A 27034-nucleotide genomic window follows, 5' to 3' on the forward strand; every position below is an offset into this window, starting at 1 on the left:
TTGTCATGTTTGGTTATGTCTTAACAGTACTTACCAGGCTTTGTAGTATCATATCGTTCTTTACTTGACATTGGTATGCAGAATCATCTTCTCTCTTTCTTTGAGACCTGTGTTTTACTCTGCATGCACAGTTACTAAACTGTGGTTAGGACTGACTTGTTTCAGACTGGTCGGACTACAATATTGTGGGTCTAGAATAGCCCCTCCTCTGATGGAGCTAGCTCTGCTTTTTGTCCATGCCCTACCTGGGATCTCTTTAGATTACTCAGGATGCTCAACCAGGGATTGAAAGCTGCAACAGGTGGGTAGGAGGCACAGCACCTGTGGCACTCAGACCAGTTCCAAGTCCCTGGAGTTTGTGTTTACAGTGCAGCTTCGCAGTACCAGGTCTTGCACAGTGTCCACCTACGTGTGCTTGCTTACTTTGCAGCCACAGGCTTAGGGAGATGCTATGCAGAATTCTGAAGCTCCTTTTGTGCAAGTTCTTTGTGTTTTCAGATTCTCCTGAAAGAGAGAATTTCAGAATACATCTGCTTAAACTCTGAACTTCAAGCAAAGCCTCTCTTAGAAGCAACCATGCTCCAAATGACCTGCTTCCAGTACCTCCAGCCACAGTTTGAAACAGCCTTCGGGTAGCAAATTGAGGCAGTCTGTTCTTGCTCCATCCATCCCTCCTCTGCCCAGAGTCTGAAGGTAATTCCTGTGTATCTTTTCCCCTTGTTCATAATTATCTATGACAATGAGGCTGGCTAATCTGAAGAGAAGGCTTTCTCTGTCCTCACTGCAAAGACTGTCCTCCCCTAATTCGTTCATCACTAAAAAGCATATATTCTATCTGTATTGCATATCAAATAAGTCATTATTTATCCAAACATGAATTCAGTGACTCTATAACATTGGATTGATGGGAGGGGCTACTAAGGACCAATCCCATGACCTTGTACAGAGTAAGTACATACTCTACCAATGAGCTATACCCTCAGCCCATGTTCCTTCTTCCTCCTTGACTCTTATCCTTCTACATCCTGATTACAGCAAGCATTTCCTCAACAAACCATTTAATTAGCCTGCTGCTTCTTATTAGCTAAGTTTGTGTCCCTGAAGTCCTTACCTTAGTATCTCAGAATGTGACCTTATTTGGAAGTAGGTGTCTTGAAGATGAGTTTGGGTTGCTTTTGCTGTGACAAAACACCATTCCCAAAAACAATTTGGGGAGGAAAGGGTTTAGTTCAGCATACAACTCCATCACTGAGGGAAGTCAGGACAGGCACTCACAGCAAGATCAGAAGGCAAGAACTGAAGCAGAAGCCATGGAGGAGGGATGTTGTTTACCAGCTCACACCTATTGGCTTGCTCAGTCTGCTTTTTTATACACCTCAGGACTACCTGCCCAGGGGTGGCATGACATAATGTGGGATGGTCCCACCCACATCAACTATTAATCAAGAAAACGCCCCATAGACCAATCTAGTGGGAGCATTTTCTCAGCTGAGGTTCTGTCTTCCAAAATGATTCTACCTTGTGTCAAGTTGACAAAAAACACTAAACTGAACACTGAGGAGATCCTGAATAGAAAGAATAATGTGGGAAGGATCATCATAACAGATTTCAAGTGATTCTACAGAGCAATATTAAACTGGCACAAAAGCAGACAACTACATCAAAGGGACAGAACAGAGGACCCGCATTTAAATTTATAAAGCTATAACCACCTAATCCTCAGTAAATGGTGCAAAGAAAACTGGATATTCATATGCAGAAGGATGAAACCAGATCCTTATCTTAAAAAAAAATCAGCTCTGCCATGCCAAGCAAGATGGACCCACTCATGCAAGGGGGTAAGTAACTAGCTATTTTCTGATTGGGTGTCTGTTATATGGGAGGGATTCAAGTCTGGTACTTGTCATAATGAAATGCCATAGTAAAAGTCATTATTATGTATAAAGATATGCTAATGCAAACACTAAAAAAATCAACTCTGAATGGACCAAAAATCTTAATGGAAGACCAGGAACTAAAACTGGTAGAGGAAAAGCAGGGGAAAAACTTTAAGAGATAAGCATAGGCAATGACTTTCCAAATAGGCCTCCTGGCATTTAAGAAACAAGGTCAAAGATAGACAAACTGTACCTCCTGAAATTAAAAAGTCTCTGTAGGGCAAAAGAAATAGTTAATGTCAAGTGGAGAGACAGTGTTCAGAGTGGGGAAAAAAATCCTTGCTAGCTGTACATCTCACATCTAGATTATGCAAATCATTTGTTGTTTGAGGACCCTGCAAGTCCCCAAGGGCAGGGAAACAATCCACGTGAGGTGATGAATGAAACTCAAGTCAGCACCAATTTTGTAGGCGCTGTGTCAAAACTTCCCAAGTCTGACAGCAAGGTTTATTCTTCTTACACATTTAAGCAGAGTAAAACTTCAGAAAGAGGTTTCCATGTAACGATGATCACAACACAGCTTTAGGCATATTTACATAGAAACTCCCCAGCAAAGTAGCAATGCATCCATGACCTTTACAACGAGTTCTACTGACTGATAAGCAGTGCTCGGGGCAAGGTCTGAGGAGGAAGGATTTGTAATTAGCATAAGGATAGATTCTGTCGATGGAGTATATAAAATACATTGGACCTCTTTCATAAAGAGCAGATCCACTCACTGAGAGACTAAACTCGGGATTAGGGCCTAAACAATGCTCGGGATATTGAGGGATTCAGGAGGGCTGGCTTCACAGAGTAGCAAAACGATTACTAGGTTGTTAGACAACATCCACTCCAGCCTTCCAGGTGACCAGGAGTCAGTCATTTCCTTCCTTTGAAGAAAACAGGCCTGCTGTTTAACAAGCCCGGTTCCTCCCAGGCTTTCTGTGAGCTCTGATTTCTACAGTTTTAAAAGCTAAACAAGAAATCAAATAACCCAATAAATAAATGAGTTAATGAAACGAGCAGAAATGTCTCAAAAGATGAAATATAAATGGCCTATAAACATATGAACAATTTTCAACCCAACTAGCCAACAGAGAAATGCAAATCAAAACTATATCGAAATGCCTTCTCACCCCAGTCAGAATGACAGCCATTAAGAAAAAAATGTAACTAATACTGGCAAGGATGTGGACAAAAGGGAACATTTACTCACTTGAGGGAATGTAAATTAGTCTGGTCACCATGGAAACCAGTATGGAGGTTTTTCAACAAACTATAGATAGATCTACCCTACAACGAAGCTATACCACTCTTAGGTATTTTCTTAAAGTTTCAAGTCAAGATCAGAGAGATTATGTGTACATCAGTGTTTACTAGTGTTTGCTACTATTCACAATAACTGTGTTATGAAACCAAACAACAGAGAAATGGGTAAAGAAAAAATGGCTTATAAGAGAAGCTTTCAGCCATAAAGAAGGAAGACATTATGTCATTTGCAGCAAAATGGGTGCAACTGGAGACCATTACATTAAGTGACTCATGCCAGTCTCAGAAAGACAAATATTCAGTGCTTTCTCTTGTTTGTGATTCTTACATGTTGTATAGATACATAAAATAAAATCTGTATGTATGACAGGAAAGTCAAAATGAAGCTTCTAGAGAAAGAAAGAGGCCAGTATGAAGCACCAGCATCAAAGGGAAGTTAGGAGGGGGGCAGTGTATCAGTAGCAAGCAATATATGCTTTATGAAAACACCACTGTACCATGCAAATGAGTATGAACAACGGTAAATTTTAAAATTACAAATTGAGATGGCATACATTTTCTTGATATTTTTCATTTTAAAGAGAGTTGAATGTGGTAGAGGATTCTTGTAATCCACCAACATAGGATGCACAGGCAGAAACTGTCCTGAGTTGTTCCAGGTCAACCCTTTCTTAGAAAGGGGGGGCGGGGAAGAGCAATAGCTCACGGTTAAGTGTTTGCTGCTCACAAAGAGGACAACGGAATTCAGTTCCCAGAATCTGTATCAGGCAGCTCACAGCTGCCAACAACTCCAGCTCCAGGGGATCTGATTCTCTCTTCTAGTTTCCAAGGCTATTTCCACACATGTATACATATCCATACACAGACACGCAGAAACACATAGGCACACACACTGTCACACACACAGACAGACATACACACACATACCACACACATAAATAAAAAATAAAAATTTAAAAACTCACATTTCAATAACAAATACATCTGAAATGCAGAGTAATGATTTATTTACTTTCCTCTTGAAATGGTCAGTTTCCTAATGGCATAACCTATTATTTCTTTCCTCTTTTTTTCTTTTTTAAAATTTATTCTTTAAGATCCAGAGATGTTCCTCAGGGAGATATTCTTTCCTTTTACTTGGAACCACATTTAATGTAACTGTATTAAATGTAACTTTACACAATATTTATAAAATATAAATATATATTTAAGTGATAACTAATGAAATCTATCAGCTTTATTTAGATGTCACCATTCACCCATATGTTTGTGTTTTGTAAATTTGTCATATATAGATTCCTGGAACAGCACCCCAGTTCTTACAATTAAATACAGAACAGCTCTATCACAAGGATGCTTTAAAGTAAGTATCTTTGTATAACCGCAGACGGGTCCATCCTACCCATCTCCATAATCACTGGCAATCAGCATGTTACTCTAATCTTTACTATTTGTTGTCTCAAGAATGAAATATTAATGAGATTACACAACGGGTTGCCTCTAGAGATGGTTTTTCTTCACTCAGTATCCTTCTCTTGAGACCCATCCAAGCTGTGTGCAACAATAGCTTGATTTTATAGCTGGCTAGTTAATTCCATGGCATGCATACACTAGGATTTGCTGTCCATTAGCCCGTTGGAGGTATTTGATCTGTTTCTAGTTTCTGACTACCATGAATAGAACTATTATGCTTTATGTGTGTAAGTTTTAATTAATCTAGGATAAGTGCCCAAGAGTGCAGTGGTTCTATTCTACAGTAAGCACACTTTATAGGTCATGAGAAATGATCACATATGAATAACAATATTCTTCTTAGTATTGCTAGCAATATCTGTGATCTCTAAAACAGTAGTGCCCTGCATGTAGGCTTTTGAGAATTGTTTTCATCTGATGTTGGGTTTCAAGATTCTTTCATGCTGCCGGGCAGTGGTGGCGCATGCCTTTATTCCCAGCACTCAGAAGGCAGAGGCAGACGGATCATTGTGAGTTCGAGGCCAGCCTGGTCTACAGAGCAAGATGAGGAAAGGCGCAAAGCTACACAGAGAAACCCTGTCTTGAAAAACCAAAAAAAAAAAAAAAAAAAAAAAAAAGATTCTTTCATGTTGCTGCCTGTAGCCCTAGTTAATTTTAGCTGTGCAGGTTTTTTTTTTTATTTTGTGAATACATTAACCACATCATCTTTATGAATAAAATGCACCACTTATGAATGTTTTATTTATGTGTAAAGTTCCTTTGTACATTTTCTTAGGAATGAGGATAATGAGTTTTGAGAATTTAATTTTCGAATGAACTATATCAAATAGTAGCCAGGTAGTTCCAGCAATTTACACTCCCAGCAGCAGCGTTTAAGAGTCCTTCTAACTCATATTCTTTCAAGCATTCAGTATCAGTTAGGTTCTTAGGTTTTTGTTTTTTTTTTTTTGGTTTTTCGAGACAGGTTTTCTCTGTGTAGCTTTGCGCCTTTCCTGGGACTCACTTGGTAGCCCAGGCTGGCCTCGAACTCACAGAGATCCGCCTGGCTCTGCCTCCGGAGTGCTGGGATTAAAGGCGTGCGCCACCACCGCCCGGCTTAGGTTCTTAGTTTTTGTCAATGAACTATAACGTTACTTTCCTGTTTCTAAATAATTGTTGCTCATTTACCCTTATTTGTTCTTTGTCTGCAGAGCTTTGCTTCTCTGGCTCCCTAGTTTGTGGATGAAGCATCATCATCTCAACCTTCGGAGTCCTGTTCTGGTTCACTTCAGTCTTTTCAAATATTCTGATGTATTCTACTGGTTTTGTTTCTCTGGGGATTTTGGAAGGTTTGTCCATGTAATTTGTTTGAGACCCGGTTTCCAACCCTATTCTCTTTTCTCTTCTTTTCTTTCTTTCTTCATTCCTTTCTTTTTTACTTGTTTTGAGTGTTTTTTGTTTGTTTGTTTTTGTTTTTCGAGACAGGGTTTCTCTGTGCAGTTTTGCACCTTTCCTGGAACTTGCTTTGTAGACCAGGCTGGCCTTGAACTCACAGAGATCCACCCGCTCTGCCTCCTAAGTGCTGGGATTGTTTTCAGTGTTTAAAGATAGGGTCTCACAGTATAAGTCTTGAACTTGCTACAAATTGCCAATTAGCCCAAGCTGGCCTTGAACTGCTTGCTGCTTCCTCTATGTCCATTTAGTGCAGGGATTTCAGGCATGTACTACCATGCCTTCTCCTGCCCTCCAACTTGAAATCCTCCTGCTGCTGCCTCTGAAGTGCAGAGCTTATGGGTGTGTGACCTCTGTTCCTCACAGAAACGGTTCCTGAGGAACAGCAATTGAAGGATGAGCTTCTCGAACTGTTTGGGGAGTTTCTACATTCACTCTATCTATCAGAGGCGAAGATAGTAAGGCAGTCTTTCTCAAACTGTGGGTCTCAGTCCCTTTTTGAGGGGAGGCAGGGGTGAGTGACCCTTTCACAGGGTTTGCCTAAGACCATTGGAAAACACAAATACATTCACATTATGATTCACAACAGTAGCAAAATTACAGTTATGAAGTAACAACAAAAATAATTTTATGGTTGGGGTTTCCAAACATGAGGAACTGTATTAAAGGGTCACAGGGTTACGAAGGTTGAGAACCACCATGCTAAGGACTACATCACCAATCATACAATAAGCATTGCTAGTTCATGTCATGAACTGTTTGCAGAGATAGAAAAATTATCTGCCCTGATTCCAACTGCTTATAAGAGGCAAGGAACTTAGCGACCCAGACACTTACAAACATTTCTACTGTTCCTCATTTGTTCCTTTTCTTGTCAGTGTTGCTGATAAGGAGGAAAAGCTCGCTTGCACGAGTTTCTTCTATGCTGTCAGGTGTTCTTGAGAACCTGGTGATTTGACTGCAGTGCAGGGTCATGCTCACCACAGATACAGAGCAGAAGTGACTAATCCTTGCAGCTCATGACAATCACCCAAGATGTCTTTAAGAAACACGGCATTTGTGCCAGCAGGCTCGTGTGACTAATTGCTCTAGTAGTGAGCCTCAAAAGGTAATAGGGCAATAGTCGAAGCTCATTGGGTAACACTAATATGAAGCTAGTTTGGAGAGAAACTACCTGTAATTCTCCAGCTTGGATACTGGCCATGCCTTTTCAGGATGCTGCAACTCAGTGGCCTCATTATTTTCCCAGCTGCCCCAGAATAGCACAGGCCTACTTTCTCAAATTTTGAGCTTGCTCAAGGGACCGATTGGGAAAAAACAAAAAAACAAACCTGTGTTTATAAAAAGATCTTTGCTAACTTAACTCTATAATACATGGTCATCTTTCCCTATCTGTGGGATACTAGTTTGAGGATCTGTCCACCTTTATGCAGATACCAAAGCCACAGATGCTCAAATCCCTCATATTCGAAATTGTTTAGTAGTTACTTATAATCTATGCACACTCCCATATGCTAAATCATCCTTAGATTTTTTCTAATACCCAATATAGTTGAAATGCTGTATAAATAGTTAGACTATATTGTTCAGAGAATAATAGCCAAGAAAAATACCTGTACATGTTCAATGCAAATACACTTTCCCCCAAATATTTTCTAGCTTTGATTAGTTGAATCCTTGAATGCAAAAATCTGTTGACAGGGACAGGCTGGTATACTTCCAAACCAAATTGAAATTTACTGCTTTTCCTGATCCCACTGTGCTTAGATTCCATCCTATTTCTATTAAAAGGAAAAATCAGGTCCTCTTGTCCCATCCTTCTGTCTTGGGGAATCCATGGCTTCTGTATGACTGCAGCAAATACAGAGATGGCCCCTGTCCCTTACAAAGGGCGGGAAGCCTTGCATGCTGACACCTCTGCCCTCTCCCACTCTTTCTTGCACATGGACTGGCTAACTGTCCTCCTTGACTTTGCCCTTCCTGTCCACTTCTGTTCCTGTGGCCTTGCCCTGTGGGAATGTGACAACCAGCCCTAACCTGATGGCACTATGTTATTGCCTGGTCAGAAATAAACTGCTCTATCCCAGCCATTACAGACACCTCCCCTAGAGTGCTCAGACCTGTGTAACCATTTATACATAATTCCCAGTGTGATGGCTAAAGAAGCTTAATATGGTACCTCAAGAGCCATTGACCCTTGCCCTGGTAAGATCCTAGTGGCCTGCAAGAGAGAGAAGAATAGGATAATGGTGATGCTGCTGTGAGCTATTTAACCATTTGTGTTTTGCTTTTGTAAACTCCCTTATTGCTACAGGACTGGGATGAAGTGACCTTTCCTAGCTGTATAATGGGAAAGAGAAACAATGGGGGAGTAAAACAATTTGATATCCACCTTCACAAATTCTTCCTTTAACCCCCTTCCGCACAGCATGTTTGGCTCTAAGGATGTCGTGCTTCTGCTAGCAGTAAAAATAAATTCATTTAATCTAATTTGAATTGATTCTAAGTCTTTGGTCTTTCCCAGTGGATTCGAACACCACAATAGCCCCAACCTGCCACATCAGCAGATGGCAGGTCCATTTTCAACTGTTTGGCCATATGCAGGTCTTTCCTTTATGTCCTAACTAATAGTAAATCATCTGGCTCTAAGTAGCCCCCTTTGCCCTCAACATAACCACCGGCCTAAGCCACTGTTCCCTCTGTGCATTGCAGTGGCATCTTATATATACTGCCTCCCTTGCTTCTACTCTGGCCCTCGATTCACACAGCAAATGGAAAATTTGAAAACCTAAGTCCAATTCCATGATTCCTCAGAGCTCAACACCTACATCAGGATTCCCTTTGCATTCAGTATAAAAGTCAAAATTCTCACTAGGATTTGTATGCCTATGTAACCTCATGTTTCTGCTCCCTCACTTAGCTCTAGACATGCAGGTCTCTATGCTGAACCTAGACTCTTGTGGCCACCTAAACTTGATGTCTGCATGGCTCATAGCCTCAGGCCTATATTCGGGGTTGTTAGAAAGCCTCCTGACTTACATCCACAGAGGTGGTAGCTGTACACTCACCTGTCCTGTGCCCTTTGCCCCAGCATGTCCATGTCATCTTTGCAGGGATCACTACACTGGGATATGGTCGTATCCCTAGAGTAGTCTCACTGACTCTATCACAGGCTGGGGGTTGGGGAAGGACAGTGGGCTTCTGAATGAAAGACAGGCAGAGCCCTACCTGTTTAGAGCTTACTTCCAGAGCTGTCCCGCTTTGGGGCTTTTGTGCAGACCAGTCATTCTCCTCTGCTCAATCTTCCACACATTTTGCCTCCTCCAGGTTTAATCCCCTGTTGACCCCCCTCTCTCAGCTCTTCATAACCCCTGCAGGGTTCCACCTATGACTCTTGGGAGGTTCTCAGGATTTCTTGTTGGTTGCCTTCTCTTTCTACTAGGATGTGTGTTTGTTGACCTGGACAGTTTTTCTTTTCCCTTCTGCCGCCTACAACAATGCAGAGAGACAGTGCCAGTGTTGAAAAGAGGCTTGCTGAACAAGATGGTTCCAGTGATCTGCCCAGGCCCCAGCAGCCTGATGTCATTAAAAGTTCAGCCATATGGGTGCAAGCACAGTCTGTCTAGGCAGGCTAGAATCTAAGAATTAGTCTAGTGGGCAACATCTAAACTCAGAAGTCCTACAAAACCCGTGTGTGTGTGTGTGTGTGTGTGTGTGTGTGTGTGTGTGTGTGTGTGTGTGTGTGTGTGTGCAGAACTTCTGAGAGATGAGATGAGCCAAGCCCAACTGGAAATACTGAACTTGGATTGGTGAAGAGCATGGGAGAGAAGATTCCAGACTGGTGGGGCAGTATGACTCACAGAATCTTGGAACGTTAGCATGGAATGTAGACAGGAGGGACACAGTCTGTTCTGAGAAGGGTAAGGAGACCTCTCACCCTGGGGTGGGCAGGGACTAGAAGGGACAGAGTCAAACCAGCTGGTGCCAGTTCCCCTAGGGCCTCAAGGGACCTTTGTCTGAAGAGTTAGCATTTGACTTTGAGAGCAACGGGGGATTCCTAGGAGTTCCAGGGTAAGGACATGGGATGAAGTGCTCAAGTAACTGCTTTACAGTGTGAACTGGGTGAAGCAAGGTCTTTGGGAGGTGGTAAACCATCCTGAAGGCTTTGGGGGCAGTCCTGGAATACCTCTAGAGACAAGAGACAGCCAAGGAATGGGGGGGAACAGGCGGGCCTTGAAATACCATTAAGTTAGATGAAGTTGAAAACAAAGCCATAGGATTAAGGACTGGAAACCAGATAAAGGTGTCTGCTCACTCATTTGCTGCTAATCCCTAGCTTAGAATGCTACTGGTCTATACTGTAAGAGGTCTTTTTGGGGGAATGCAGACACTTTAGCCCAATGTTTTTCTGATCTTTTCTTTTCACCCTTAAAGTTGAACCTCTTACCGGAATTGGGGGTGGGGGTATTTGATGGCAGCGATTTTTGGGGGGGGGGCGTTATCTGTTGCTTTATTTTTCTTATGCTGGATTCTAGTGAATAGTGTGGATTATGGCAAGGATGAGACCCTCCTACAGCTGAGGAGGATGTAAATCAGAGAGCACAAAGTGGGGATCTTCCAAAGAGAGGGATAGGAGAAGATTGAGCAAAGCCAGGGCAGGGAAGGGTCAGCAGATACTCAGCGGAAGCACCCAGGGCCAGCAAATGCTGAGGCCGATGATACAATGGATCAATGCAGAAAGGAGGGGCTAGCCTGTCACAGGAAGAGGTTAAGGGCCTCAAATCTGGACACAGAGTGCCCCAAAGTTACTTTTCCTTTAGTCCCCCAGCCATGCCCCTCCCCCTCCCTCCAGACCACAATTCTCTAATATCACTATTTCTCATCTCCGTATCTGCAAAGAGAGTCACATAGAGTGGAAGCTGTGGCTCCTTACTTCACGGATAGGGTACTTCCCAACTCCTCTCAAAGTCAACTCCAGTCTCCCAGTATTTACATATCCAAACTCCTCTCTTGCATCACTAGGAAAGGAGTCCTTTGCTCACATTTTCTCAGCTACTCACCAGCCTCCCTCACTGCTCAGTCTCTTTCTAATTCTCTAGATCAAAGCACACACCTCAGAGTTGCCCTAGGGGATCTCAGACCTTGTCCACCAGGCAGGGAAACAATGACTCAAATGACTCTTCAACTGTACATTATAATCTTCCTGTCTTCGAAGAAAAAAGAAAATGATCCTTATTTGGGGAGTAAAGAAAGCTGATGGTGTTTCTAGAAAAAGAAAATGTTTGATTCACAAAAAAATTATATCCGAAAGTAGGTGCGGGCTGGATAGTAGAGGAGGGAATTTTGTAAAAGGGCAGGAATAGTGACTTCATGGAGAGTTTTTAGGCGCCAAAGCTCTCTTCAAAATAGAATTTGAAAGCTGGAAAATTGGTATGCCTGGGACTCCTCTGGAGTTTAACTCCGAGTCCCAGACTCGAGGAGGTGCCTAAACTAGCTCTCCAGACACAATTTCCTGGTCCAGAATCAAGTCTGCCTGCTCCAAGGCAGAGCGCGCGAGGAGGGGATGGGGCATCGTGTCTCCTCAATCCAGAAGTCTCCCTCTCCTCAGAGTGGGTTAGCAAAACCTCTGGGACTGAACTGATGCTTCAAGGGAAACGAAAGTAAAGCTTTCTAAAGTTTCCAGCGCGGGCTCTTTTTGTTTCCCGCTATCCGCCCAATCTGAATCTGGGCGCTGAGCTAGGGCGGGGCGCAGGAGCCACCTCGGCGGAAACCGCCCCAGGCCGCCCGGGTGGCGGGAGGGGACTGCGAGGGGCAGAGTGCCGGGCCCGCCCGCTCCCTCCCGCCCGGCTGGGACTGCAGACCTCGAAGCCTGGACGGGGCGCGCGGGCTGGGCGGGGCGGGGCACGCTGACCGCGGTCTCTGTGCGTCCCGCAGGAGGGGAGCCCGCGCCACCGCGCCCGGGCGGCGGGCGATGATCACCTAGGAGGCTGGCGCGAGCAGCAGAGGAGCCGGGCGCGGCGACACGCGGCCATGGAGCGGGAGCCCGCGGCGGCCGAGGAGCATGCACCCCCGAGACGGCGGCGGCGTTCTCGACGAAGGCGCTGGGAGGACCGGACGCGCACGGTGCGCTCCAACTTGCTGCCTCCCCTGGGCACAGAGGACCCGGCGGCCGGAGCCCCCAAGGGGGGGCGGCTGCTAATACGCGGCTGCACCCAGCACCTGGCCGACAACCGTCTCAAGACCACCAAGTACACTCTGCTGTCCTTCTTGCCCAAGAACCTCTTCGAGCAGTTCCACCGCCTGGCCAACGTGTACTTCGTCTTCATCGCTCTGCTCAACTTTGTGCCAGCGGTGAACGCCTTCCAGCCGGGCCTGGCACTGGCGCCTGTTCTCTTTATCCTGGCGGTCACAGCCATCAAGGACCTGTGGGAGGACTATAGCCGCCACCGATCGGACCACGAAATCAACCACCTGGGCTGCCTTGTCTTCAGCAGGTGAGCCTCACTGGTCCACTTGGGGTCAAGCGCCTCTGGGGAAGTTGGTGCTGTGTGTAATGCGCACGAGGCCAGGGTGGCCCGTGGAGCAGCCGGGGTCCTGTGAAGTCTTTCAACCTCAAAGGTGCCTCAGCGCCCTAGATGCAGGGGGCCACGCGGTGGGCCCTGTCCCAAACTAGCACTCCAACTTAGTTTCTAAGCCAGAACAAACCCATGGTTGGCATCTGGCAGCACCTGGGCAGTCTCATCCCCAAGTGTTCCTACCTTATGCCTGGACATGATCATCTGAAGTTCTGGCCTCAGCCCTTGGCCAGCCACCATGGCATTTAACACACAGGAATGATAGCTCGGTCTTAGATAAGAGTTGTCTTGGGAAGGAAAGTTCTGATACACCTGGCACAGATCAGACTGAAGGGCAGGGGCACAAACAACAGTCCATCCACTTATGTGAACCGTGATCCGGCCACAAACTGGGTACCATTTCTTAGTCTCCTGGCCCCCTGAAACTGCCCCTCCGGCTCCTCTCCCTCCTCTCTCTTTTCCTTTCTTGTCTACCTCCTCTCCTTCTCCCCAGTGTTTCTGAGATAGGTCTCTGTGTAACCTCGCCTTTTACTTAGCTGGTGATGATCTTCCTACCTCAGTGCTGGGCTTAACAGCCATGAGCCACCACACAGGTCAGTCTTCTTTCCCTGTGTAGCCCTGGCTGTCCTGCAACTCTTTAGACCAGGCTGGCCTCTAACTTAGAGAGCCCCCTGCCTCTGCCTCCTCAATACTGGGATTAAAAGCATGTGCCACCCCCACCAGGCTGTGGCCAGTTATCTTAATAAGAATTTTGATTCCAGATGAAAAGAGGTCTTGGGGAACTGAGATGCTTCCAGGTTGGTGACAGAGAGTTACCTTCCAATGGGAGTCTGCTACTCTTCTGCTCTGAGAACCCTAAGGCTAGGATGGAAGCCAGGGTTTCCTGGTGCTCCTTTCTCCTTTTATCCCCCACCTGGAAGTCTACATAGAGGTAGATGATCTTGGAGCACTCTACTTAGCAGCGGGGCAACCCTGAGGAAAGTGATGTCGTAGTTCCTTCTAAAGCTTAGTTCATCATTTTCCTCTGGCTCACCTTGTTGGACATGACCTCCTAGTTGGTTGACATTCTCTATGCTCTGCTTCCACCATGCCTGAAGGCACCCTAAGAAGCCCCTGCCTTTCAGTTGCAAATTGTGCCCCACACATATGGGTGATATTGTTGAACCTGTCTTTTGGGATAACTTAGAAGACAGGGAATCAGCCGGGCGGTGGTGGCACACGCCTTTAATCCCAGCACTCAGGAGGCAGAGGCAGGCGGATCTCTGTGAGTTCAAGGCCAGCCTGGTCTCCAAAGCGAGTTCCAGGAAAGGCACAAAGCTACACAGAGAACCCTGTATAAAAAAAAAAAAAAAAAGAAAGAAAGAAAGAAAGAAAGAAAGAAAGAAAGAAAGAAAGAAAGAAAGACAGGGAATCTTTTTCTCTACACTTGAGTTTTGATTTTTGGTTTTGATAAGGTTCTTGCCATGTTGTCTAGGCTGATTTGAATCTTTTGACTGCCTGGGCAGTGGTTGAGGTTCAGAGAAGTTAAGTAACTTGCACCTACTGCAGAGTGGTGCTGGGGTGCAAACAGGTTTCTCATATTTCTATGCTTGTGCTTCTCCAACTTTTTATAAGAACCACTGGGGAGTTTGTTAAAGTATCAGATATCAAATGTGTTAGACTCAGCAGGTCTGGGAAGAGGCCCAGGAATGAGTGTGAAATAGCAAAAAGGTGACTCTTATGTGATGGCCCACATTTGAGTAACACCCCTGGAGAGGTGCTCGTTGGCCAGTTACCAGACATGGTTTCGTGGGTGGCAAGGGCTGTGGAATTTCCTGAGTCCTGCTCACCAGAAGCTTTAGCAAGGGAGTGGGGAATCCTTTATACAAAAGCTCTCAGTGTCTCCAGCTCCAGGCAACCATGTGTCTGTCCTCTGCACATATGAGTCAGGGCTCTAACAAGTCTCTGAGTCGGTGTACATCGACTTCCCACTTCCACCCAGCCTTTATCATCCCAGTAGCTTCCTTTTCAGAAATACTTAAGCTTTAGGAAATAGTTTATCCTTAGTTGACAAAGTGCTGCCAATTTGTCATTTGGACCTCGAAAGCAGCCCTGTCTGATGGACGGGGAAAAAAAAAAAAACTGAGGCGGGGATCTGACACTGCAAAACCACATCCACCTAAGTTTTAGGATTCCAGTTTGTTCCTGAGTGTCTAGTACAGCCTCCAGAGAGGCCTATGATGTTCCCAGTACTCCCTGTCTCTCTTGAATAGTTTCCCTTGGAATGAATAGCCCTTCCACCAGGGAGGGCCTCTGGGTAGTTAGTGGGCTCGAGAGAGATGATGGTTGTGTGTGGGGGTCTCACCCCATCTCTCATCTCCCTCTCTGACCTTGTCATCATCCCAGTGCAGCCATTGCCAGCATTTTTTTTTATCAATTCCCAACTATGAGAAGGGCAGTTAACCTTATGCCTCATTTTGCTACCTTGTTATGGAAAGACAGGTCAAATTCTTCCATTCTCAGAAGCCTGGGATTGGTGTTATCAGCCCCTTGGGGTGAAAGGAGGCTGAAGCTGGGTTCCATCCAGGGCTACTGGTAAGCCCCGTCCCCAAGAAAGGCCCAAGGCTGGGCTCCTGACCCTGTTTTATAGAGTGGTTGCCAGGAGAAGTTGCCAGTGGTTACCTCTTAGAGAAGGCAGATAAAGAGACTGGGATTGCTTGCTGGGTGGTGGTGGTCCATGCCTCTAATCCCAACACTCAGGAGGCAGAGGCAGGCAGATTGCTGTGAATTCAAGGCCAGCCTGGTCTACAGGGCTAGTTCTAGGACAGCCAAGGCTACACAAAGGAACTCTGGCTCGAAACACACACACACACACACACACACACACACACACACACACACACACACACACACAAAGAGTTTAGGGTTGCCATGTAAGGACCAAAAGGATGTGACCAGAGAGGTGCAGTGAGGGTGGGTGCTGCAGGTAAGGGATGGTGGAGATGGGGTCCATATGCTGGCCAGGACATAGAGAGATCAGGAATGAATTATAAGGCATATGGGGTGAGGATGGACATGGGCTTTGGCTCATGGGTCACTGCACTGGGAGAGGCCAGGAAGAGACCTGTCAGGTCAGTCTGGCTAGAGCCTTTGTGAGCATAGCAAATCACAGGTTACTGTGAAATGTGGCAGTCTGTCCTGTCTTGTGCCTATTCCAGGTGCCATTGCTTCAGTTACAGTACAAAGGGAGGTATTTATTCAATCAGAGTAGCTTTGCTGGTTTGTTGGAGATGGACAGTCTCAGTCTGGTGCCTAGACTGGCCATGACTCCTGGCCTCAAGTAACCCCACTGCCACAGTCACCAAGTAGCTGAGTTCAAAGCCTGAGGGACCCTGTCCTCACAGGTGAATTAATGACATGTGACTCTTTATATGGCCTTTTTTGGGTTTGCTTCCCAGTCACAGGCTCTTGAGTTCCTTGCTCTGAGGATCCTCTGTGGCGCTTGTTGTGAGTGCAGCTTCCTAGGCAAAGCATTTGAAGCAGCCATTATCTGCCTATGTTCTGAATACTTTTTATCCTCCAGTGGATTACATACTATTTAGGAAGCTCCCCTGAGCCACACTCAGTAGCTGGAGAAATATCTGTCTCTAGGCCAGGGGTTGAGAGTCCTGAGCTAGGTAGCACCATCGTTAAGAGTGTTCTGATAGGAGTCCAGGACAAGGGTCCCAGCACTGTACAGCTGATGGTAACCTACAGTAGGAAGTGTACAGTGGGGGTTATGTGGGTACCAGTAACCATGCATGAAGCAGTCCCTTATGTGAAGTGTGGAGTTACTTGCACCAAACCCTCACACATTCTCCTGGGTACTTTAAATCAACTCCAGATGATTTGATGCCTATTATTGGAAATACTGTTCTTTTGTATTGTTTAGGCAACAAGGACAAGAAAGGGGTACACAGACATATTTTACTTTTGGTTCAGTGTTGGTTGAGGCCTTGGGTGTAGAATCTGCAGGTATGGGGGAGCTGGGTGTGCCACAGTGAGATGTAAAGCAGCAGAAGGACCTACCCTTTCACTATTGTCTGGAAGGTGCTCAGTGTTAGTTTATTAAAAAGGGGCAGATGAAGAGAGAGACCACAGTCAGAAAGAAAGCAAGCCTTTGTCTGACCTTAGGTAGGACCATGTTTATTCACAGAGAATGGGGCATCTTGTCACTCATGTGTGCAGATGGCCAAAGTGCCTGCAGGGGAAGATGGGAGGTGGCCTCTTTCTTATGGGGCAGAAATAACTTCTGTAGTCTACAAGGGAAGCTGGGAAGTGTAGTCCTTCAGCAGGAAATGATCATTCCTATGAAAGGATATAAAAAATGCAGGACAGAGGTGTCATAGGTGTTTTCTGATGAAGAGGGTCTTTGTTGGAGTGAGTAGTTCTGGGTCTATAAAGAGGGTGCCCTCTGGTCATGTAGTAGTTGTGGGAGAGTCTTAGCTTGATCAGCTGTAATAGATCAGGTGATTGTGGTCCTGCATTCCTGATAAGACTTTTGGAAATAATTATTAGAGGGCTATAAGAGGATGATTTGCTTACAGAGTAAAACAGATTTCCTAGGAAGAAGGGATAGGGAGGAACAGAGGTGGGAGAAAGTGGGCATAGAGTTGATTCAGGGTGACAGCAACTGGTCCCATGGCCAGGATCGTTGCATCAAAGTTAGCTAACAGAAGTAGCAGGGAGCTATAGAGCACCAAAGGAAGGGACCAGGACTAAACAGAGGACTAATATAAAGAACTGTATCTGGCCCAGGGTAATAGGGATGAAGGTCTCTTTTAGGCAGAGTTTCTCCACAGCATCTGAAAGGTCTTTTGCAGATGTATCAGGAATAAATGGAGTGGTTGTAGGGTGAGAGCTAACATGAAACATTTTGTTTGAGTATAGTCACTCTATATAGTTCAGGTATAGCTCAGGAAGTAAAATATTTAAAAGGCAGGATAAAAACTAGGCATGAGGATAAGAAGGGAGAAAACAAAGGGGGAGGAGCCAGAGTAGGAGGGAACCAGAGGAATTTTTTTCTGGTCCCTGTGTCTCTAGGCCCCATTTCAAACCAGTTAGTATTTGTTGGCCTGGCAGCAGCATTGTTCGAGGAGGGCATAGATCCCATCCTTGGCAGCAGTCAGATCTAGTCCCAAAGTTATATAGTAAATATATTTTATGTGTCAGGCTATATAAAGAGACAATTTAGTTTTAAGTTGTATTCTCCAAAAAGAAATGATTTTCAATGTCCAGTTTAAAAGTATTCTTTCTTCCTCAAGTTTCTTTTCTAGAACACCCTAACTTTCTACCTAAGTCAATAACTGCCATGTCAAAAGTAAATGATTTATTTTACAATGTTTTCTAAAATTAACCCTACTAACAGAATCTTTAAAAAATCTCTACATTCCCATTCCATACACTCAGCCAACAGATGACAGATGAGAGCAGTCAGTCATGTCAAATCAGTAATAAATAATTTACAGTGTAGACTGAATTAACAGGGAAGGCTAAAGCCAACTCTTGTTCCTTGTGTCCATGTGACCCCTAGGTCACCACGTACTGACAGCAGTAAGCATATTTCTTAACTTCATTCTGTTTCAAAAGAGACATAATTTGTAAAGCAAAAACAACAAAATTAAAGGATCTTTAACAAGTATTGACTTTTGGAATTTTTTTTAGAAAACATCTACAAGCATCACTGCCAAAGCCTGTGCACTCCTTGAATCATTTATCACTCTACAGATAAAACCAACTCTCAAAGACACTACTTGGATACTCTGAAAACCTTTCCAGAGCTGTGAGTGTGATGACTAAGTATCTGGCATCCTCCTTTAATGAGGGAACATGGATGGTTAGGGTGTAGTCCCTGAAATTAGCCTCAGCTAAAAGGAAGAACTGAACATTACAAGTTGAACTATCACGCAGGTCCCATACCAGTCAGGTGGTGGCTTAGGTACAACCCCTGTTCACAGCATCCTCATATGTCAGTTTGGGAGACACTGAGGGTGGAATAATTGCTATTTGCCTGTCTGTAGTTTGAGAATTTAGGATGTGGGTGTAGATTCTAAGGTCCTTCATTGGACAAGAGAATCCATCCACCTGTCATATGAGACATGAATAATTCATCTTTAGATAAGGAGGAGGTTTTATTTTTATTTTTTTCCTGGTTTGGCCTACATGGCTGGAGCTTGTCAGATCTACAAAGCTAGAGCTGGTCAGGCCTATGCAGCCAGAGGCAGAAGCAGCAGACTCCTGGCAGGTCTTATTTCCCATGCATCCTTGTCCTGTAATGGGGCTATCAAGCAATGTACTCGGGTGGGATGGGGCTCCATCCAAGATAACTTGTGCTGCATCCAAGAGAACTGCATGAACCCGCGAGTTTCCTGCCATGCAAGTGCATTGTAAATTTAATCTGTTTTACTCAAGTATTTAATCTTTTATAACCACTTTTTAAAATAGATCTGATTTTGAATATTATTTTACACTAAACAACTTTAAATTTACTTTAAACTTGTTTGGACTTACTTGTTTCAGGCTTGACTTTACAATGTATATGGAATACTAAATGATGGGAGATAACAGAAGACTATATAATGGGAATAAAAATTGGTCTCTCTCTCCTAGCTCATCTATCCTCCCAGTGTTAGGAAGGATAATTTCCTGCTTAAGGACTACATTTCCCAGCTTCCCTTGATAAGGGACCACCTTCCATCTTTTCCATAGGCATTTTGGCTGTCTGCACATGGGGGTGAAAAAATGTTCCTTCATTGTGAATAAACATGGTCCTATCTAAGGTCAGACCAAGCCTCTCTTTCTTTTGTACTTCCATCCTCTTCAGCTGCCTTTTGAAATCACCTGACACTCTGGAGAAAGTGTTCTCATCCCTTCAGCTGTGGGCAGCTAGTATCGATAGGCTAACCTGGGGCAGCAGTGCCTGAGGTAGACTATATAGTAGATGGGCATCACTGCACACGGAACCCTGGTGCTTGGGCCCCATCTCTTCCTCATACCTTACCTGAGTTATGACATTTCTACACCCTACCCGAATTAACATTAATTTTCCTGTTACAGGGGATTAAACCAAGTCTCACAAATTCTAAGGGTTTGTTCCACAACTGAGATACACTTGTGTTTGACTTTGTCTTCAGTCTACTGACATATACTTCTCGCTGACTCTTCTTGCCTCCCTATGTGGATCTGAGTGTAGCCTTGGGATGTCTTCCTATCATCAGTTGGGAAAACAGTTTGAAATTCTACCTATCATCTGTCTATCTATCTATCTATCTATCTATCTATCTATCTATCTATCTATCTATCTATCTATCTATCTATCTTCTATTCATCCATCCACCTATCTATCTAGGAATTGCCCTGATCCATTTCCTTTATTCTCTGTTGCTCCAGGGGTCCAGGGTTACCTCTAACCTGTGCTCCCCAATCTTCATGGTTTGTTGTTTCAGGAGAATTGAGAAGGCATACTCTCCTAACCAAAGCCTCTGATTCTGTTTCTTTCCTTCCGTGATGCCATGCCTTCCTGCTGCTCTTCTGCCTTTGTGTGCCTGCCTTTCCCTTTCCAGATGAGCCTGCCTCTTCCTCTTCAGAGCTTTGAGTCCCTGGGCCACAATCCCCACCCCCTCCCCCACCCCCAAGCATACCTGACTGAATTTACATTTTAAAAAGGAGACAGTAGCGTGTAGTTTGGGGAGGGGTTGAGGTAGAACTGGGATTGTAGTCTTTTGACGGAGAGGAAGTAGCTTTGTCTTCATGGGCCTCCGTATAGCCCTGATTCTCTTACCTTTCTTATGGTAATAGAACTTTCAAGGAGTGTCGAAGCTGTTTACAGCTCTAGTGTTATTCAGGGGAATAGTGTCAACAGGGAAACAGGGGGTGTGGATCCAAAGCCTCTGTGGCCTCTGAAGCTGCTGTGGATATGGCCAAAGTTTGGTCTGTGTTCCCACCTACCCTTCTCAGTTTTCAGAGACTGTGTAGAGCAGTGTGGTCTCACAAGCATAATCTTCCTACCTCAGGTATGTAGCACCATCCACTTATTTTGAAGCAACTCTCAGTCATCATGATAAGTCTGACTGCTGTAAAAATGTAACTACAAATACCATTATTCTTAAAATTGTTACTATCATTCTTAAATTTGTTATTATTTAAGTTATTAAGTTGCTTCGACTGTGTTAGAATATCCACAGGTCTTACAAGTGGTTTCATTTTTTTCAATTTGTGTGTTTGACTCTGATCTGTATGAAGTCTATTGATTGCAATTAGCTGATACCTTTTTAAGTCTCTTTCAGCATGTAGATTTCTCTTATAGCCCTGCCCCCATTCGTTTCTCTTGTTTTGACCTCAGGATTTATTTTCAGCCCTTGGGCTATTTGTGTTTGTGCTGTAGGGCCTGTGGCTCTCACACTGCTGATGACACCTGTGGTTTTCTTAGCATGTTTCTATCATAACATTTATGAAGTGGCAGGGTTGTTCTGGACACTTCTGCAGAGCTCATCAGGCTCAGGTTTAAATTTGCTTTGGCCAAAACCACGTTCATAGGTGGTGTCTGCACTTCATTTAGAGACACATGCTGTTTGCTTGTTGCTGTGTGACAGGACAATGCTTGGGACTATCCCTGCACCTCCTGAGTAGCTGGAGGGTGGAAATGGTGGTCATGTAATTCTCACTTCCTGGGAGTCCTTGCTTTCTTTAACTGTACAGCTCAAATAGAAGAGAGAGAGAGAGAGAGAGAGAGAGAGAGAGAGAGAGAGAGAGAGAGAGAGAGAGAGAGAAGTGCTTGGTGTTGTGCCTCTGTTCTCTCCCAATGAGAATCAATTTGCTTGTTAATGTTTATTAACGTTACATTGAAATAATTTTAGACTCATAGGTAAGTTATAAAAATAGTGTAGAATTCTTGTATACCCTATTCTTACTCCTCCTCCTTCTTACTACCCTCCCTGTCTATGTCCAGTCTGTGCCCCGGGCACCCCCCTCCCTCCCCCCGCCATGTGGTGCTGAGTATTGAACCCAGGGCTGACTCTATCACTGAGCTTCTTCCTCAGGCCCCTTCATCCACTTTGAGCTAATGTTAACATTTTCCCGTTTCTCCAGCTTCACTACACAGGCCCACACTGGAAGCTAATATCTGTACAAAGCTGTGTTTTTGAATTTTTTTCCTCCTGGTGTTGGACACTTCACCAGAAAGCTTTACTTCCAGCTTCAAAACATTAATTAAACTACATTTTTTTTTTCATCGTAGAGCAGTTTTTCTATGGTTGCACTAAGGAGTTCGGGTCATGCATCCTCTGCTGTGGCACTTTGCTAACTTGTGTGATTTACTTGCTTGTTTTGTTAGGTTCCCTGTGCTTTTTCTACATCACATCTACAAAAAGGCTTACTTCCTCCTTTCCAAACTTGTGTCTTTTATTTCTTTTTCTTGTTTCATCAGCTTGGCCAGAAGTCCAGAACAATGTTGTATAAGAAATGGCAGGAATCGGCTTCTCCTGGTCTTATTTCTGATCCTCCAGCAACTATTGTGTTTCACCATTAAGTATGGTGTGTGTGTGTGTGTGTGTGTGTGTGTGTGTGTGTGTGTGTGTGTGCGTGTTTGTGTATTTTGCTGGGCACCAGATTTGGCCTTGCATGTGTTAGGCAGGTCCTGTACCACTGAGTTAGAACACTAGCTGTGGTTTTTATACAAATACACACACACACAAACACACAACACACACATTCACTCAGAGGATTAAGCTTAAGGCCTTTTGCACACAGAGCATGTGCTCCACTATTGAGCTACACTCCCAGTTCCCAAAGCCCCTTTTCAATATTCATAGTGGGAATATAAGGGAACTTCTGCAACATGATAAACAGCATATATAAAACCTGTGTCATACACACATTCACACACACACACACACACACACACACACACACACACACACACACGTACGGTACCGGAATGGGGGTGGTGGGTGTTGGATTTTTCTGTATCTGTTGAGAAGATCAAGCAGGCTTGTCATTTATTCAATTAATATGATTTGTAGGTCAAATTGCAAAAATATTTGCATACAAATGACCATGTATATTAATACACTATCATTCTCCCTGTGCCCAAAATGTTTAAGACACAATTAGACAGTCCAATCCTCTGCCCATCTGTATGAAGAATAGTTCATTTCAGCTGGGTGATGGGGGTGCACGCCTTTAATTCCAGCACTTGGGAGGGAGAGGTAAGCAGATCTCTGTGAGTCCAAGGCCAGCCTGGTCTACAGAGTGAGTTCCAGAATAGCCAGGGCTACATAAAGAAACCCTGTCTCCAAAAAACAAAAGGAACCAACCAACCAAACAAACAACAACAACAAAAAAGAATAGTTCATTTCATGAAGTCCATGATGGAAGAACCCTGTCTCTGCACAGCTCTAAGGCGTGGTAGACTGCCTGTAATTTCTTAGCTGAGGGTCCACCTGAAACTTCAAGCTGACTGTGTTTGCCCAGTGTGTGCTTCATGGTGTGAGCCATTCTGAGGATCACACTTTTGCAATATAGATGTTCCCAAGCATTTTCTTTATCTACAGGGATAAAGCACTAATATCTCAGTCTTCCTCAGCATGGCTCATCAGGAATAAAAACCATCCTGAGCTATCAATAACCACACATTTGACGTTCTTGCTTACAGGTCTGGGCACAGCTGCCCAACTGGAACCCCAGGCCAGACACACACTAGAGTCTCCAATTTAGGAGCTGTGGGTGTACTGGGGTCTCTGCCCCAGCACTGCTTCTCTCTCTGCCTGGTGGCCCTTTCAACCCTGACACCCTAGGGAGATGTCACCTCCCTCTGCACTTGGGCTTTTCTTCATGGGTATTTTTTTTTTTTTTCTTCGAGACAGGGTTTCTCTGTGTAGTTTTGGTGCCAGTCCTGGATCTCACTCTGTACACCAGGCTGGCCTCGAACTCACAGAGATCCACCTGGCTCTACCTCCCGAGTGCTGGGATTAAAGGCATGTGCCACCACTGCTGGGCCTTCATGGGGATTTTAAAACTGCTAATTCAATCTTTTCTCAGACCATTCAGACTTTGTATTTCTCTCTGGAGGTTTGTTCATTGTGCCTAACTCTTATTTGTGTAGACTTGTTCATAATATTTCCTCTTTCCCAATAGTTTGAAAGGGATGTATCTTCTCTTAGGAATTTTAGTTTGTTAAACTTTGTTTCAGAATGTAAAATAGTGGTTTCTTTGTGACCTTTTAGAGACATATATGATTAAACTTTGTCCTTACTTGTTCTATGCCTCATGTCCTCCCCCTTCCTTTTGCTGGTCTCGCTCCTTTCCCTAAATAGTCCCTGCTTTCATGCCTTGCGTATTCCATAGGCCTCTTGTTCCCCCATCACCTTCGCCTGCAGGTCTATCCTTTCCACCGTTCCAGTTTCCTTCTCCTTTACAGCTAAAGAATACTTACTTCCTGCCTTTTCTTTCTCCATTCATCTATCGGTGAACATCTAGGCTCCCATGCTTTATTTTTTTGTGAATAGAGTAGCAATAACATGGATGTGCTGGTATCTGTCTGCTGACTTAGGATTCTTTGGATGTATATGTAGCATGAATCTTAAAGATACTTATTAATAAAAACAAACCCAAGGCCAGGTATTGGGGTGAGTGCTGGAAGATCAGAGAAGCAGAACAAGCCACAAGCCACCTCACCTTGCCAATTCCTCTGCTGATCCTGTTTCTTTAAACTAGAAGCCTCTGTGTCTTCATCCAAATGGATCTCAGCTGAACTGCTTCTCGAAAGCCTGGAAGCTAAACTTGCCTAGTTCCTGGTTTTCACGCCTTATATACATTTCTGCTTTCTGCCATCACTTCCTGGGATTAAAGGCTCTAGTTACCATGACTGGCTGTTTCCAGTGTGGCCTTGAACTCACAGAGATCCAGGCGGATCTCTGCCTCTGGAATGCTAGGATTAAAGGCGTGTGTGCCACCATTTTCTGGCCTCTATATCTAGTGGATGTTCTGTTCTCTGACCCCAGATAAGTTTATGAGGGTGCACAATATTTTGGGGAACACAATATCACCACATGTATACCTAAGAGTGGGTAGCTGGATAGTATAGGAGGTCTGTTTGTCAGCCTTTTGTGGGAGCTGCGTGTTGGTGTCTGTGGTTGCTGTGTAGTTAACATCCCCCCAGCAGTATGTAAAGTCCCTTTTATCCCACATGCTCGGCAGCATTTGAAGTCATCCCTTTTGTTGATAGCAGCCATTCTGACCTGGTGAGATCCACTCTCACAGCAGCTTTAATGTGTGTATCTCCCTGCTTACTAAAGACATGGAGCGCTTTTCAAATATCCATTGATCTTTTGTATGTCTCTCTTTGAGATAGGATTATTCAGTTCATTAGCCCTTTCCTGAATGGATGATTTGGGGGAGGAAGGGATATTAGTACTTACTTTTTTAAACTCTTTATAGATTCTTAATATGTATTTGTCACTTTTCTGTTGTTGTGATAAAGCACCGGAACTAAGATAATGTTTATTTTAGCTTGTGGTTCCAGAGCAACGAGAGACCGTCATGGCAGGGTAGAGGCATGGCAGCAAGCAGAAGGTATGGTGGCGGGAACTGGAACCTGGGAGATCACATCTTTAACTGTAAGAATGAGCAAGGACAGCCAACTGGAAGTGGGTTAGACTATAAACTCAGAGTTTACCTCTTGTGACGTACTTCCTTCCATCAACGCCAGACCTCTCTAACAAGCAAGACCAGGCACTTTTTTTTTTTTTTCCGAGACAGGGTTTCTGTGTGTAGTTTTGCGCCTTTCCTGGAACTCATTCTGTAGCCCAGGCTGGCCTCGAACTCACAGAGATCCGCTTGTCTCTGCCTCCTGAGTGCTAAGATTAAAGGCGTGCGTCACCACCGCCGCCGCCGCCGCCGCCGCCGCCGCCGCCGCCGCCGCCACCACCACCACCACCACCGCCGCCCGGTGACAAGGCACTTTTTACATCATGTTTTGGTTTTATTTTATTGAACGAGAAGTCCATGCAAGCTTATAATGTGCTTAAATCAAATCCCTCCTCCATTTCCTCTCCTCCAACTCCTTCTGTATTTCCTACCATTACTCCCATAGGATCCCCTTACTGCTACCATTGTAGTGCCGTTTGCTAGACTCTGGGCAGCCTTTCAGGGCACGTATCCCTGAAGAAAATTGATTCTTTCTCTCCCAGCAGCCATCACTTGCCAACAGCTCCTCATCTAAGGGTGCGACTCCTTGCCTCTTTCCATGCTGGGAGTGTTGTCTGGCTTAATCTTGTTGTGTGCTGCCACAACTGTTGTCAATTAGAATACGCAATTGCCCTGTTGTGACTGGAAAACAGAGTTTCCATATAGTCATCCACTGCCTTTGGCAGTTACAGTCATTCTGTCCTCCTCAGTGAGATGATCACGAAGCCTTGAGAGGAGGAGCATGTTGTACACATGTATCGTTTGCTGCTGAGCACCCTGAAATCTCTTTTTCTCTGTATTTTGACCATTTGGGGCCTCTGTGTGAATCATCATCTCTTGAAGCAAGACGTTTCTCTGATGACTGTTGAGAGATGCACTAATATATTGATATAACAAGTCATTAGCAGTCTGTTTAAGACTATGTCTCTTTAGCAGAGTAATAGCAGTACATTCTCTCTTAAGGTCTATGATATGCCTGGCCTCAGATTCTTGGTTCCATTAGTAGTGGCAGTCATAAGTTCCGCCTTATGGAATGGGCCTTAAATCCAACTATAAAGTTGTTGGTCAGTTCCATAATATTCATGCCGCTGTTGCACCAGAGAGCATGTCTTGCCAGGCTGGTCATTATTACACTTACAGGTAGGTAAGTGATCCTAACACAGTCTAACACTATGAAAGCTAGCCTGTAGGCATGAAGCTTCCAGTTCAGTACCAGCCTGATTTCTCTACATTCTATGGCTTGAATGTGTGGTGTTTTCACAGTAGGGTCTTACCATCAAGTTTTGCAGTGTACTCAAGATCAGTGGCATTAACCTGTAGTTTGGGGGGCAGTCTGTTGGATCTCACTGACCAACAACTCCAAAAGAAGTAACCCATTCCTGGCATTTGGCTTTTTATTTGCTAGCCCATGGTGTCTCAGAGAGTGAACCCCCCAAATAATAGGGTAACTTCACTTAAACCCTTTTAAAACGTGTGTTTCTCTCTCTGTGTGTGTATGTCTGCATGCAAATATATATTAGGAAGATTCTTATGCTAGTAGGTTTCCATTTGTGTTTTTTAAGTCTTCAGTTAGTTATCTGGCCCCATCTTTCCTCCACACTTCCCTCTCATCCTCCATCCTACTCAACCCTATCTACTCTATTGTTCCCCATTGCCATGCCAGCT

At 44.5% G+C, this 27034-nt stretch overlaps 1 protein-coding gene and 1 long non-coding RNA gene across 5 annotated transcripts in view; both read left to right on the top strand.

Moving 5' to 3' along the window:
* The first annotated feature begins 558 nt into the window (after positions 1–558).
* On the top strand, positions 559–5987 carry LOC143267066 (uncharacterized). Its single transcript, XR_013042014.1, has 3 exons — positions 559–693; positions 4484–4551; positions 5852–5987. It is a non-coding gene; the product is annotated as an uncharacterized LOC143267066 (long non-coding RNA).
* Positions 5988–9950: 3963 nt separating this feature from the next.
* The window catches only part of Atp10a (ATPase phospholipid transporting 10A (putative)), a 168618-nt gene continuing 151534 nt past the window's right edge, over positions 9951–27034 (top strand). Inside the window, exons 1-2 of one of the 4 annotated variants that reach the window (XM_076543967.1) lie at positions 9951–10012; positions 12027–12586. In XM_076543967.1, the coding sequence (XP_076400082.1) occupies positions 12123–12586 (464 nt within the window). In that variant the 5' untranslated portion in view covers positions 9951–10012; positions 12027–12122. Of the gene's footprint in view, positions 10164–12026; positions 12587–27034 lie in introns of all 4 variants that reach the window. The other 3 variants (XM_076543974.1, XM_076543969.1, XM_076543972.1) reach the window with 3 other exon arrangements.

This window comes from Peromyscus maniculatus, chromosome 1 (genome assembly GCF_049852395.1).
Source record: "Peromyscus maniculatus bairdii isolate BWxNUB_F1_BW_parent chromosome 1, HU_Pman_BW_mat_3.1, whole genome shotgun sequence".
Lineage (NCBI taxonomy): Eukaryota > Metazoa > Chordata > Mammalia > Rodentia > Cricetidae > Peromyscus > Peromyscus maniculatus.